Source organism: Anneissia japonica, unplaced genomic scaffold (assembly GCF_011630105.1).
Source record: "Anneissia japonica isolate Jap-2015-1 unplaced genomic scaffold, ASM1163010v1 scaffold1889_len2455224_cov183, whole genome shotgun sequence".
In the NCBI taxonomy this organism is placed as follows: Eukaryota; Metazoa; Echinodermata; class Crinoidea; order Comatulida; family Comatulidae; genus Anneissia; species Anneissia japonica.
In genome coordinates, this window is record NW_022752980.1 from 1169511 (window position 1) to 1184876 (window position 15366).

At 33.4% G+C, this 15366-nt stretch overlaps 1 protein-coding gene across 8 annotated transcripts in view; it reads right to left on the bottom strand.

Annotated features, from left to right (window-relative positions):
• The window catches only part of LOC117122565 (signal-transducing adaptor protein 1-like), a 48114-nt gene extending 33378 nt beyond the window's left edge, over positions 1-14736 (bottom strand). For 3 of the 8 annotated variants that reach the window (XM_033268173.1, XM_033268175.1, XM_033268174.1), the window contains exons 1-2: positions 14493-14735; positions 6051-6137 (exon numbers count right to left, since the gene is read on the bottom strand). In XM_033268173.1, the coding sequence (XP_033124064.1) occupies positions 6051-6137; positions 14493-14576 (171 nt within the window). In that variant the 5' untranslated portion in view covers positions 14577-14735. Of the gene's footprint in view, positions 1-6050; positions 6138-14492 lie in introns of all 8 variants that reach the window. The other 5 variants (XM_033268172.1, XM_033268171.1, XM_033268179.1 and 2 more) reach the window with 3 other exon arrangements.
• Between the last annotated feature and the right edge of the window lie 630 nt (positions 14737-15366).

Genomic DNA, 15366 nt, shown 5'->3' on the forward strand with positions numbered 1-15366 from the left:
AGTGCTAAACCACTTTCCCTTGTCGCCTTAATACCGTATATGATAATTATAATAAAGTTAGCTTATCTTATCTTATTTATTAAACCGCAGTGGCAAAATGAGGGGTTCTATTATCAATGAAAATCTAAAAAAAAAGGTCCTCCCCAAAGTGTCATACACTTTGTCAAGGAACACTCAGAGGAGGCAATTTCAAAATGACTTTGATTGATAGATTTATATATACATATTTGATGATGAAGATCGGATCAAGTTGGTCTGTTCATACATAATGATGCAATCTTTGGGGATATTACATAGTCACCGCTTAATCCATCTAATAGTAAATAAAACATTTAATTTTGGGATTCAGCTGTCTGTCGACAGAAATCTTCAACCCCTGTGGCCCAAACAAGAACAGCTGTGCACAAATCAAGATTTCATATTATTGAGGACATTTATGAGATCATTTGTTTGACTTTGGGTACCCCTTCCCCTAGTACTCCAACCCAACGCCCACACCACAACAGTTGGCTAGAAATCAAGATTTAGATAATTGACAACATTTACTTTGAGCCCTTTCCAACTGCTCGAGACTGCATGTGTCCTAAATTTGCTTTGTGGTATGGTAAAATAAGATACCGTATACGTAATGGCATTAAAAATACAAAATGGAATTGAAAAATGAAAAAATCTGATTAATATTTTTATCTTCGCCAATTCGATGGTTGGCATTGGACATAAGGTACTGTAACAGAACTCTATCACAGTACACGTAATAGTATTAGCGACTCTTGTCCCAAAACATATTTATTTAAACTTGAAACAGAATTGCAAGTTGAGTCAACTCATCAATTCAACTTGAAACTACAGCCCTAATATGAGTGCTGGTTTGAGCAGCAGGCTCGTCTATGGTTCTCGTACAGACAGCTACTAGTCCACATATCAAGCACCATGATCATCTTTTTTGATGGATTCCGGCACTACACGTGATGCGGGTATCTGTTTTTTCAGGGTATAATTAATTCAGATCTTTCCAAGAAACATTAAAAAACATTAGTTTGATCGGCCACCTATTTACAAGTTCCCTAGAGTTCCTTGGGGGTCCAATTCATCATCTTTCCCATTTTCAAATATTTTAATATTCATGTTTTATATTTTTATGTAATCCTTGCATTTGTTATTTGTTTATTTTGTACATTTGTAAGGTATCAAAATCGATTGGCGGAATTAATAGACTTCAACATTTCTTTAATTTAAAGAAAACTAATGATTCATACGTTCCGTTTGTCATATTGAGAAGTAGTCAATTTTTTATTACAGTGTTTGGACCTACCTTATGGAATGACATGAATGATGAAATTACTCAATGTAAAAACTTAATTACTTTTAGAAAACACATAAAAAAATATTATTTGGATAGCTATATAGGTTAATTTATCATGTGTATATGTATGTGTATGTATGCGTGTATATGTGTATTTATGTGTGTATATATATATATATAAATATATGTGTGTGTATGTATGTATGTGTGTATATGTATATGTGCATGTACATGTGCATGTATGCATGTTTATATATAAAAGTATTCTTTTTGTGTATGTGTGTGGGTGAGTGTGTGTATGTGTGAGGGTGTGTATGTATGTATATGTACTTTATTACTTTATTTTGTACTTTTTTTTGTAAAGGTCAATTGAGACAAGCGAAACTGCTTCTATAACTTGATCAATGGAATTTTGTTATTGAAACTTAATGATTTATGTTTCATCCATTGATTGAATAAATGTATATGGAATTGAATTGTTTATATGGAATTTATTGATGAATAAAAGATTTTGATAGACTGATTTATTGAACGATCGATTAAAAATCTACCTGTTATTCAGTGATGCCAACAAGTTGATAAAGAAATTCCTTTATAGGAGCCCCAGACAAGAAGCAACGATGGATTAATTGAATCATTTAAATACATGAGTGAAGATATAGAATTTCATTTTGTACTGTCTCTTATTTTAATATAAATTTGAATGTTTCATGCTTAAAGAAGCTTCTTGGCTAAAGGGCTTTGCAGTGGCAGCGCTACAGCAAAACACCATCCTTATGTCGAGATGCCCTGTATGAGCGTCTAGCAGCTTATTTAAAAACATTTTCTCATTGGGGAGGGGGAACACCACCCTCCCAAACCTTTCCCTGGGCTCGGCCCTACAACCCTCAGATGACACTACCCGCTAAAATACAACCCTTGCCCTGCCTGTCAGGGGCGCTGCTCTGCTGTCGGGTCCTAGCTCTGCCACTGGGGCTTTGTGTCCCTTTTTCCATTAAGTATCCTATCAAATACACTCAATCAAGTATTTTGAGAGAAATACAGTAGAATTAGTATGCTTGAAAGATATTTGTTATAGGCAATGGTACCTACACATTCTTGAATTGTGGTTAGCTCAGGAATGTGTACCACAGAGAGATATGGAAACTCAATATAAAGACCTTTTTCTAAGGGTACTCTGCGTATTTTGAGCTGCTTTTACAAACCTGTGGTTTCATGGACTTATTTGCTTATTGAAGGCTATGAAGTATAGCAGCAAACAGTACCACCCTGTTTCATATAAAAAAAAACGTTGTTGAATAATCCCATGATATACAGTATAAGTATTGGGGCTACCTGTACCACTTTCAGTAAAGGTAGTAAAACTTAATCTCTTAAAGTTTCTTTTTAGTATTTCAAAGCATTTGTATCTTAATTCAACTATTTATGTATTATCCATGTCAATCAATGCCTATTTAAACTTGTTCTTGAGTATACCTCTTTCTGTGGTGTAGCTTTATTTCAAGGTTAATTCAGTGACATAATTTTGTATAAATCCAGAATTCGACCCAGCAGCCAAGTTACAATCTCTGAGCTCAAAGCAGGTTGCCTGGGTCCAAATCCTCGTTGGGGAACAGTTTTTACTTATTTACTCAACTTTCTTTACACTGGATGGCACGCTCAATGCAAATGCACTGGTTTTCATTGTGGTCCAGTTATAACATAAAAAATATGAAAGTGATAAAATGAAAAGGAAAAAATAAGGAAATTTTAACAAAAAGGACTTAATTACAAAATAGAGAGATTAATTATTTTAGAGCATTTTTAGAGGTATTTTGATTTAAATTCTGGAAATCCCTAGTTATGTTACTAGGTAGTTCATTCCAGTTCATGGATGCTCGATAGTGAAAGGTCCGTTTTCCTCGACAAATGTTGCACTGTGGTACTAAAAGATGATTATTTGTCTGACTTCGAATATTTTTACTCTCTCAGTAATGTGAAGTATTGCAGGCTAAACATTTTATGCGATTCGTGGTACACAATTTTTACGATTTTGTGCCCTAGAAAATCGTTAATTTAAAATACAAAAAAAATTTGATCAGAAATGAATTTAAAATCCCTGCTATAAAAATTTATAATCTATAATTTAAAATATTAAGATAACAAATTGAGTAGCTGGGATGCAAATCCGACTCTGGAAACTAAGGGTACCTCCATTTTGTTGGACTCAAACACTAGTGTGTACTCATTTTTGGAAACATTGGTGATCATAATCAGGAAGATCGTATTTATACAGAGCAATTCCAAGACCGTCTGATACACCAATAATTAATGTGTGAGATAAATATATACCATTAAAATAAATATTATTACATATTTAGTCTTCCAACTTAGTAATTTATCGATAACATTTCTGTTGGTTTCTATTACGATTCGTATGCGAGGCCTAGGCCTCACCCTATCATTCACAATTTCACTCAATATATGCGATTTTTAGGACTTTATAAATAAGAACTAGACAACATTTTTATTTTTATTAATCATTGTCTTTCTCTATGATTTATAATAAACATTTCATACACCTGCTTCTATGAACAGTTTTTTTGAGAAAACCCAATTGGTTAGCAAACTACTGTAGACATATTAGGAAATGTTGTTACCATAAAAGGAAGCCATGGGCAGCCTTATCTATTAACGAGAACTATAAATACAGCTGACGCTAAAACGTGGTTACGCTTTGAAATGATAGGTGGCGCTGCACAAAGCAAATGCAGAAGTAAGATCGAGAAATTGCGACAAATCACCTATCGGCTGTCCTACTGTGTTCTAGTCAATGAAGCTTGACTCTATTGAAATTCCCAAAAGAAACTTTTGTATGAAAGCAAATTCAATAACAGGTTCCCAAGGTTTACGTAAACAGCATTTGAATAGAAAGCAAGTCCTGAATGTAGAGGACACTCTATATTTGTCATTCAAATTTCATGAAAGCCTACTGAAAGTTACCCAGGCAAGTTCAAAACACTTCTGTCTCTGTGTATGCAATACAGTGCATTGTTACAGTTATATCATGTATACAATGTATTGTATGGGGCATCAGTCAGGAGGTTTCGATTCTAATATTGTAGCGGTTACTAACATGTTTTGAATCCCTTGTCTGTAATTGATGAAGTACTTACCATCAAATATGAGTAATACACAACCTGGTTAAACTGTTGCATAGTACATATAATATTACAGAAAATTAACATAAAATAGCTGTAGAGTATTTTGTAAGAATTCAACAAAATGGAAATGAAGGAGACAATCAATTGTAAACTATACCAAGAATGAGTCATAAAATGTTAGGCAATCTTGCAAGAATTGTCTTTTAAAATAGACTGTTGATTCTTTCATTCATTTCAGGTCCATAATGCTTCAACTATTGTTGTCCTATTCTTAAGATATATATATTTTTTATACATATTTTTGAATACATGCTCTGTGGGTTGCTCTGTTTTTCATATTTTTAGATTCTGCATGAGTTATTTAAAAAAGTGTTTATTTGATGGAAATTGGTCGAGTATTACTATTAGCTAAGTTATAAATGTTTATTTCACTGGATATCCATGTAGGTTTGAGAAAACAGCTTCCAAAGATTCCAAAATCAATATTCTATTACTAAGATTTGTATTTTTTAAAATAATTTTATTATACTTTTCAGTTAGATTCAGTTATTGGTATTTTGCAAAAATGTTCTTCAATTTTTAAAATGCAAAAAACCTGAAATATTCAAAGTTATGATACTTTTGCGACAAACAGTGTGTTTTACGAGAGCTGGTCACTTAATTTTTTTAATCTCACCCATAAGCTGAAAGTATACGAAATAAATGGAAATCTGAACCTGAATCTCATAAAATTGTCTGTACTCTAAGAAATTCTATAATTTGTACAATCAAGTAGAATGAAGAAGATCCCTAAAATCTGGCGATTACTATTATAATCATAGTAAGTTGATCCCTAAGAAGTAGCCAAAGACAACATTCTAAATGGAAACGGTAGCTCTTGTCTATAATTAAACCTTGGGAGAGTCAATCCTGCAAGATAGATAAACACGCAGCAACATACAGACATGAAGACTTGCACACGTGCCAATAGCATCATTATGTATAAGTGTATTCAGATAGAAAAGAAGCTGCATGCAGATTAGAATTTGAGCAGCAAATGGCCATTGCATGCAATTGATAATGAATAAAACCCTGTCTGATTGTTTGGTGCAGATGTAATAAAATAATGCAATAAAGAATGTTGAATAAGGAGCAAAGAGCTATCCAGAACAGAAATGGTATTGTCTATTTTTAGCCTCAGTTAGCGAGCTGTTTATCTTTATCGACAGAAACTACGCAATTTTAAGAACCAGCCTATCCTCGAGAAAAAGGCCAGGGTATGATTTAAATGAGTAGCTTAGATAATTATTACAAATTATCTAAAAAAATTCAAGGAAAAAGAGAATTTTGAATTAGGCATACGGTTATGAAAAACTACCTTTACACTGAAAATTGGATTCCCCTGTATAAGCCCACCCCCAAAAATCAGCAACATTTTGCCTATTTACAGGAGACTGTGCTTCACAGAAAAGCCTCAAAGTATTTCATAACTGTTTCTATTTTAAAAGCATATTATTATTCTAGTGAAATATTATCAAGGGATATTGTGAGTTGTTTCGTCCCTCTGTCCTCGTTCCTGGAGGAGTAGTAGTGAGATCAAAAGATTATTTCTGGCTTGTACTTACCGTGCTGTCTCTGTTGAAGTTGGTAACTTTGTTTGTGTAAAAATAAAGCGTTGACTGACGCAGTACTGTCCAGAGTTTCACAAAGTCCTGTGGATAAAATGCAAAATATATATATATATATATATATATACACTTTATTATATTTTATCATGATTTTTGCAATAGCCATCTTATATTCCATTTCTCACACATGCTTAAGAAGACCCGAGGATGGGTTGAAATATTCATGTTTTGAATAAATTTCGTTTTCTATAGTATGTCTACCAAGTTGTTGTCATCTCATCATCTTTTTCATTGAGTTATATATACTGTACATACATATATACATATATACATATATATATATATATATGTATATACATATCGTCACACAGGGTCACACCATACACATAGTAAGTAAACATGGCCTAGCGACATTGCTTTAACAGGCAAACTCCCGATCCTAACTAGTCTATACCTATCGGGCCTTGGTAGGCCCAATTTTAGCTACTTTAGCTGTTTATAATGATCGTTATGTGTAAAATTTTCACTTATATGTTTTTACTCACGTAACACATTAATGATACACAAAAAAAGTGAAATACAGGATCCTGGAAATGAAAGGTACATCTCCACAGATTTATTATTTATTTGTGGTGGCACGGATGCCATAGAAGAATAGTGTAGAACAATATACCGTTGTAAACAACCATTGAAATCCAGGGATCAAAATTCCATCAACATCCAGGTGTACAAGTAGTTTATAATTGCTGTTTAGAAACACCTTCAATAGTAAATGTGTTTACAACAGTATCATAATATTGTATGAAAGATCTATCATCAATAAACAATGCAAAAATATGTGTCTTAGGGCCTGTTTCTACTGACAAAATACAAAAGTACGGTATTCAGTGAAACTGGTTTTCATAATTGTTTACAAAGACCGCATTGCAGTTTAATTTTTTAACACGAACAGAAACCGGTTTCTCCTAAAGGAGCTTGTTGTGTAATGACGTCATTTTTACCCACAGCGAGTTTGTTAGGCGGAAGTGCGATGAAGCGTGGAAATTTCCAGGTCAACAGAAATTCATTTGGTCAAAGTAATCTTCGTCGAAAAAGGGGCAGGTGATGCAGTCGTTTCCCTACCGGTTATTATAGTCCTTCGTCTGCGTATACACACGACACAGTCTCTTCAGCTTGCTGGTGGCCTGTGCAGCGGTGATCTGCACCCCAAATTGCTTATTTACTTCGGCAACTATTTTTTTATACACCAGATTATCTTTGCGGCTGCCGGCTAGCCTCCCCCTCATCTTTTCCTCCCCCCACAGATTAATCACTAGTCTTGTGATGGCGTCGGTCCAAGTTACGCCCGACATTACTGGTACATTTGCTAAATCAAAAAATTAAAATACACACTTCGCGCCAAGATGAGAGTTGTTTACGAGAACCATTTGACAGCTTGCTAGGTGATTGTGGTCAAACTGAGACCGCTATTGCGTTGCAGCTAAAAATTGCTCGGTGAATACGGGTTTGAGTACGGTATTTGGCGATCGAGACCAGATTCAATTGGGGTTTTCAAAACCGGTATTTGAATTCAGGTTTTTTTTTTATGGGACCCATTTCCACTGACAAGAAAATACGGATCTTTGAGAATACTGGTCTTGAAACTGGAATTCTATTCTCAGCAGAAACAGGCCCTTACAGTATGCTTCTTCCTAAATGCTTCAAAGAAGCAGACTCGCATTCTTTTTTACAGACAAGGCAGCCACAAGTTTGGAGTCGACGGAAAACACATTTCTAAAATTTATTGAACCATAGGTGAACATCTCCTTGTTTAGACCAATTAAGTTACCTTATGCTATCAAAAAAAAAAAAAGATTTTTTCCTAGATTTGTATAAACACTGTTTTTTTTTACTGAAGATCTCCAGCTCTGCTGCTATACTATACTATACTGAGAATTGTGTATTGAAGTATTTGCTATTCAGCTAATGTAGTATTCTACTATTAGTCTGTATATGGATGTGTTTCCATTGTATGATGCTACAGTGCATTGTCTCTGTCTGGTTTCATCATTCATTGTCATGTAATCATAAAAGCCAATAGTTTCTGTTTCTGAACCTTACCTGGATTTTATTTGGAACTGCAATTTTAGGACAAAAGAATTTTAAATTAAAAACTTCTCCAATTCTAAATCAGAGCAATTATATACATAATAAATGGCAAATATTTTCACTCTCACAAAATTAATTAATATTTGATACAAATAAAAACAAATGATTTTGCAGCATATTAAATATGTTGTTTAGAGGCTTAGCAGGAAGAAGCTCCTGTTTGGAGCAATAAATGCTCTAAAAGCCAGCTATGTTTACATTGTACATTCTTTGGTCAAACTTTATGAGGATTCTAATTAGGTACTATATCAACATAGTCTGTGATTATTACTTCTAAGTTAATTTATGCACAGATAGTTTTTATTATGGCTATGAAAAATGTCTGATACTAGCAAGACTGAGAATGATATTCCTAATACTGTAGATACATGTTCATTCAAGATTTATTTATAGTACTTATAGAACCCTATGGAAATAATTGTTTGGTTTTTTTTTTTTTGCAATTTTAGGGCTCCTGTGTCATCTCCAATGTCTTCTTCTGTGATATGTCCTGGTTCAGTTTTGTTTATTAAAGATGGGATGAGCATATAGAATATAAGTTAAACACTCACTATACTAAGTTATATTTTAGTACAGTATTTGCAGTACACACACCATACTGTACATGTAACATTTGAGACTTAAACAGCTGGGAAGTAGCAGTATTAATATTATTTACGTTTATGTGCTTATCATTTCCTTTTATTGTGTATCTTCCTAGAATTATTCAGAATGAGACATTACCAACTCTCAATCTGACACAAAAAAAAATGAGTGCTCAAACTTCCTCCTGAGATGTGTGATAATCTCAGACTAAATACAATAGTGCAGGTTAATATGAGATTACTCTACCTGGTATTTTATAAAATTGAGTGCAGTGTATTTATTTATTTATTTTATTCTGCCTTGATATTCTGCCGTGATAACACTTTCAGTGACGCAGCACTGATCTCACAAGTGGATCACATGAACAAAAAAGTAGAACAAAAACAAACATAAAAAAAATATACAGAAACTTAACTAAAATAAAAAAGAACCAATTCAAATGAATTAAAAAAGAAGGCATGTAGCTAATATACAGTACAGTATACGCAGTGTGTGTGCTAAGTGGATATTCAAATCAGCATATCAATTAGCGTGGAACTGAAATTGAATTTATATTAATATGCATTCCTTCAGGTCTTGCAAATTATCATAACCAATATTATTGATAACAAATTGGTTTATACAGTGAGAACTGAAAATAATAGTAATACAACTGAGTATACAGTATACACTGCATATTTTTCTTTGCTTTTTTACTGTCTGTTTAACGTGAATAATAAAATTTTGTATAACATGATGCAAAAGATGATTACTATATTTGTGTCTGAAGTTCTCAATATTTGCAGCATAAAAAGAATATTGGTAGAGCTGGGAGTAACCTCCTCCGAAGTCCCTATCTAGAGCCATCACTATCATCCGCTCTATCCATGACCACTCCCTAGGAGGTAGTAAAATCAAACGGACGGATACAGTGCACACTATCTGCTACAGCCATCTGATGTTGACATAATTCTGTTTAAAGACAGAGTGGTTCCTAAGAATGCTACAAAAAACTACTGACCAAAAATCCTACAAAATTTAATGCAAGATTTCAGGCGGTCAAAATGGGAAAAATTGAGGGCGCCCAAGATTTGTATTTTGACACTAGGCGAGACAGGGTTCTCTTTCTCTCATCGATCTGATCTCAGAGAGAGAACACCCACGTCTTAAGATTTTTGTCTTAATAAACCATTAACTGGCCAGTAAAAAGAGTAACTTCTAATGCGTGTATAGGTTTACACACAATGTCCTGCAAAGGACTCTTACAATCATTTTCTTTTTAATAGCTATCAATCAGAGCATCCTATTCTTTTTCATTTGTTCTGATTTGTTTTAATTTGTTTAAATTTGATTTTCATATGTGCATGACGTGTAGTTGACAATGCGTTTCAATTAAACATTTTTAAATGCCAAATTTGAGTTTGATTTTTATTTTCTCATCTCTGCGTCACAATATAGATTATCATACTAATCTGAACCCGACTGCACGTTTTTATATAGATATAAATATTTGACAAGTGATAAACTGCCACCCAATAATGATATGATTTTGACAGTGTTATCTGACAAACTCGACTCATATAAATGACCCTCTCACGCATAGCTGGTCAGTAGGATATCAGTAGGATATAAGTAATTAAGGTAATTTCCGACCCAATTGGATTGATAAACCATAGCCTATGTTGCAAACTCCATTTTCTGTATACATTACAGTTAGTTAACATCAGTGTAAACAGTTGATAAATTGAGTCCTGACATATACCTTTGGTATTTTTCTAGTATTAAATATGATACCTGATTGTTTAATAATAAATAAAGAGTCTCATATACTTTTGTATGAAATAAAGCCCATTCAATATATATGGGCCAGGGAGAGTTTATGAAAATCTCCATTCCCAAGATTTTTCCAAAGACAATTATTATTAATATTATTATTATAATTGTTACTCCTATGAACAATCAAATCTACCACATGAATAAATATTTATTTACAGGTAAGTACAGTACAAGAGTGAAATTTCCGGCCACCATTAGCCATAAAAGTCGTAGCTCAGCCCGAACCATGACAGTGCTGAGGGTTGTCTGGACCTTCCATCTCTAAAAGTTCTAGGGCCCTCTATTTCTAATTCAGGACCTGCCACTGTACACTCTACTTCTGTAACATCTTACAAACTAATCCTAAAAAAATGAAGCTTATAGTACCCTCATTGTGTTAATTTAGCAGAATTAGCAAATTAAACATGTCTGAGATGGTTCAACTTACATTGTATTTCACATAATTTCTCCAGAATACAAAATAGACAAATAGAAATGCACAAGAATTATGAGGAAATATTCAGAACAATGACTTTACTATAAAAGTCCTTATAAAGGTTACACTTCCAAGGGTTCCCCTAACACCAAATGGTTACTATCAAATATACTGTATATTCACAGTATTTTGCTACACTTTACTGTATAAAATGCAAAAAATTATTATTAACCATTAACATTATAATTGCATATTAATATTTACTGCGAGCGGGATGGAGGAGCGAGTTGGATGGCCAAGCAGTTCAGGCAGGGTGTCGCAATGTACAGCTATATCGGCACTGGTTCGAACAGCTCGCTGTAGGCCCAATGTACATAATTTTGGCTCATGTACACTTTAAAGTACTCAGTACATCTTTTGAGACGAATGGGGGGTTACCCCAGTGTAATGGTCCATTCAGCCCCCGCTGTGGACAGACTAGAGTAGCTGGTACCAGTTTATCGGGTACAGTACAGTAGCTCAGACCTGAAGAGACCCTTCAGGGAGAACCAACTAACAGTAAGAGGCAGTCCACACCTCGAGCGCTTTGCGATCATTTTGGTGTAAAACGCTATGTATAAGCCTACAGTAGCTACACCACATTATTTGAATTTTTAAACTTGTAGTTACTTTTAGTTACTTTTGAATTTCATGATTGCAAACATTTTTTTGTTATATTTACTGTATGTACCAGGACTTCTTTGGAAAGTAATGCTAGTCACTGAATAGATACCCCTGGTTAAAAAAAGCTTAAATAAATAAAGAAATGCGAGAGATCGCAACTATGGTGGATAAGATTAATGCTATTATGGATAAAAACAAACTGATAGCTACCATTGCATACATTGTGAATATGTTCGATATTGATTAACCTCTAAGGCTACCAAGACAGTACAGTATGGTAATGGAATAACCCATTTTTACGAGTCAATATAAACCCCTGGGGGCTCAAATCAATTAATATGACTATCGAATGTAGGTAAAAATGGCCCAGGAAAAAATGACCCCAGAAAAAACAGCCCCGGTAAAAATGGCCCCAAATGACAAGTAGGTAAAAATGGCCCCAATGAAAAAATTCAATAGAAATGATTTTTTTTTTTAAATCTTCAAATATTTAAATACTGTAAAAAGCAAGTATTGAATCAATAAATAAAAAATGGCCCTCAATTATAAAAAAAAAATTTAAATGCTGTAAAATACCCTGTAGCAAAAATTGAATTAATAAATCAACATAAACCATATGCATATTTGAAAACTAAAATAACTAGTTTTTAGCTCCTATGCGTAGCTCTAGTAGTAGCTCTAGCAGTACCTTGCTGATTGAATAATTAATAGATCTTTTTTGTATGGGCGGCTATTAGGTCTTAGTATTTTTTTTAAATTATTATTATTAGATATTATTACTATATTAGCGACCAACTATTTATTATTCCTTGGCTCTGATGGGAAGCTGTAAATCATTGATTTGGCACCAGTTTTGAATGACGGACTTGCAGGAAATGTTATAGGCTATTTTCACGGAAATTTGAAATAAAAATTTCCGATAACCTGGCAACTACCACTATGGGACTTTCAAAAGTGTTATTCATGGCTTTTTTTTTATCTTTGAATATTTGATCACTAAATATGTAATTTCTGCAAAAAGTAAAATGTAAATGGCAATTTATTTATTTATTTGATTCCAAGGTTTTAAAAACTAAATTATTTCAGTTTAAAAAAAAAATGCATATAATGATTTAAAAAAATAAGTTTTAATACTCAATTTTATTATTGGGACCATTTTTACCTACCTGTCATTTGGGGCAATTTTTACCGGGGCCATTTTTACCGGGGCCATTCTTACCATACACCGACTCTATCCTTATATATGAAGAAACAAAAGGATTGTGAATTGGTATTTTACTACTATAGTATTATAGTAATCAATAGTCAATGAATCACAGATGGTAAGATTATTAATTTTTTTTTCACTCCCACAGATTTTACTACAATAGTTTAATAATTTATTAATATTATTAATAATGATTAATGCAAAAATAGTTAGACAGGTTATTTATGGCTATAATATGTCTATAGCCTGAAGGTGGCACTTTTCTATGGCGGCCATCTTGGATGGTACACATACACAACTCTGCACTGCTTCGTCACCTAGTCAGCACTCTATAGCTTTATGATTCAAACGCTGTTTCCACCATTACTTTCTTTATATTAAACAATTGTAAAACAAAAGCAGTTCTACTGATGATAGAGTGTCTTTCTATACCTATATCATATAGTGTAATATCCAGAAAGGTGAATAGAAAGCCACTTCAGTAGCTGACATATTGTACGTTAGATTATTAACAGTACAATATAAATAAGTACACAAAAATCAAACTGGGTATCTACTATTATACACATATTAGATCTTTTTTTTTTTTTTTTTTTTTAATTTAAACTTCATTTATAGAGGGTATCCCTTCTGGCTGAATCCAAAGGCTAGTTGATGTTCAGGGGCTCTCTTTAAAATTTCAATAAATTAATGTTTACATTTACAGTTGTACTTATAACTACTTTTATTGTATTTGGGAACAGTGTACTGTAACAATTCAGACAGGATATCTGCAATACAATAGATAAATGATAAGCTCAACAGTCACACTTTAGCAAAATATCTTATCATTTATTGTATACACACACAGTATATTTACCTAATTTTACTTTGTGTTGCAATACAGACAGGATAGAGTACAGATATACATGAATGGAATTTATAAAACTGGTTCTAGAGATGTTCATTAAAGAGATATCAGTCAAAAAATGATCAAAGGTATATGCCAAATTTTTAAATTTTACTGTCTCTTTTGTTTTCATTATTTACAAAACATCCTGGTATTACAGCATGTCCAGGAGATCACTCATCCACAGGATGTCATTCTTGACATCTCATCAAGTAAGGAGAATCAACCTGCCACAAAGCTATATTTTTCGCAATCAGTGAAAATGTTTTTCAAATATATTTTCATACTATTTTTGTAGACTAGTACAGGCCCATAACCAGGTAGATGGGAAGGTGCGGGGGAGGGAGGAGGTTTCCTATAGGCCAAGTTTAGGCGAAACTTTTTTTTATACCTTGTTTAGCACACCCACCGCCACGAAAAAGTGGAAAATTCAGAAAAAAATAAAAGTTTTTCTTTATTTTTATTATGCCCTCTGCTACCTTGAAATCTCCAAATATAAGACATCTATATTTCTTCCTAATTTTATATAAATTTGAAGCATTTAACCATCCAAATTTTATTTTTATTTCCTCCTACGTCTGGATTTTCTTGGAAAAACTATTATATTTTTATTATAATTATATTTTTAAGCTAACCCGGGTTGTCATTTTAACCTGGAACAACACACGAGTGGACCGCTTTGACAAGAGAACTCAGCATGTTCTTCAATGTGTTTACCTTATCCTTTGGTCCTCTCTTCTCTAAAAAACCTTCGTGATAACGGTAAGCCGCAGACATGTAACTACTTCCCTCGACGGCCATTCCAAAACGTGATTCTGGTTTATACAGTGATGAAGAATGATTCTCAATGTTCAAGCAATATATGAAAATCTTGAGTAATTGCAATCCAACAGTCCTCCCTGCGTTACCTTCTTAAACACCGCCAGCCACCACCTGAATGAACGATGATTTTTACCTCGCAGTGACCTGTCGAACCCGGAAATGACAAACTATTTATGAACTCGTTCATTCTCATATTATAGGGGTCAATCTCAATATCAATTGGATAATATTATGAATAAAAAAGTATTAATATAAAATATTATATTACTTGATTATTTATAGAAATATAAATTTGAGTTTTGATGGAAGTACATATTTTAGAATACATAAATATATTATTTGTCTGAAACTCAATACTCTCACTATCTCTGTCGGGCTAGATGGTACACCCCTTCTAAAAAACCACTGTACAGTACTAGTTAAGAGCTTCTTCTACCGTTAGAATTTGTAAAACACGGTTCGGAATTTCAGTATCTATAACCTAAACAACCAAATATATATAGGTCAAATTCTCGTCTTGAGAATAAGAGGGAAATTTAAAGATGCAAACGGTATAAAACAAGTTCTTCGAGTGGCCCACACGTACATACTGTACTGTACATGGGCACGCACTCAATATACTGTAAACAAATACATTACGTCATTACGTAGCCTACACCCGCGGGTATTCCCCCAAATACTCTATTTAGTGACACGCGATTGTTGATTTAATGATGTGGTAGATTACATTTTTATTTATTATTACACACACACACACACACATATATAT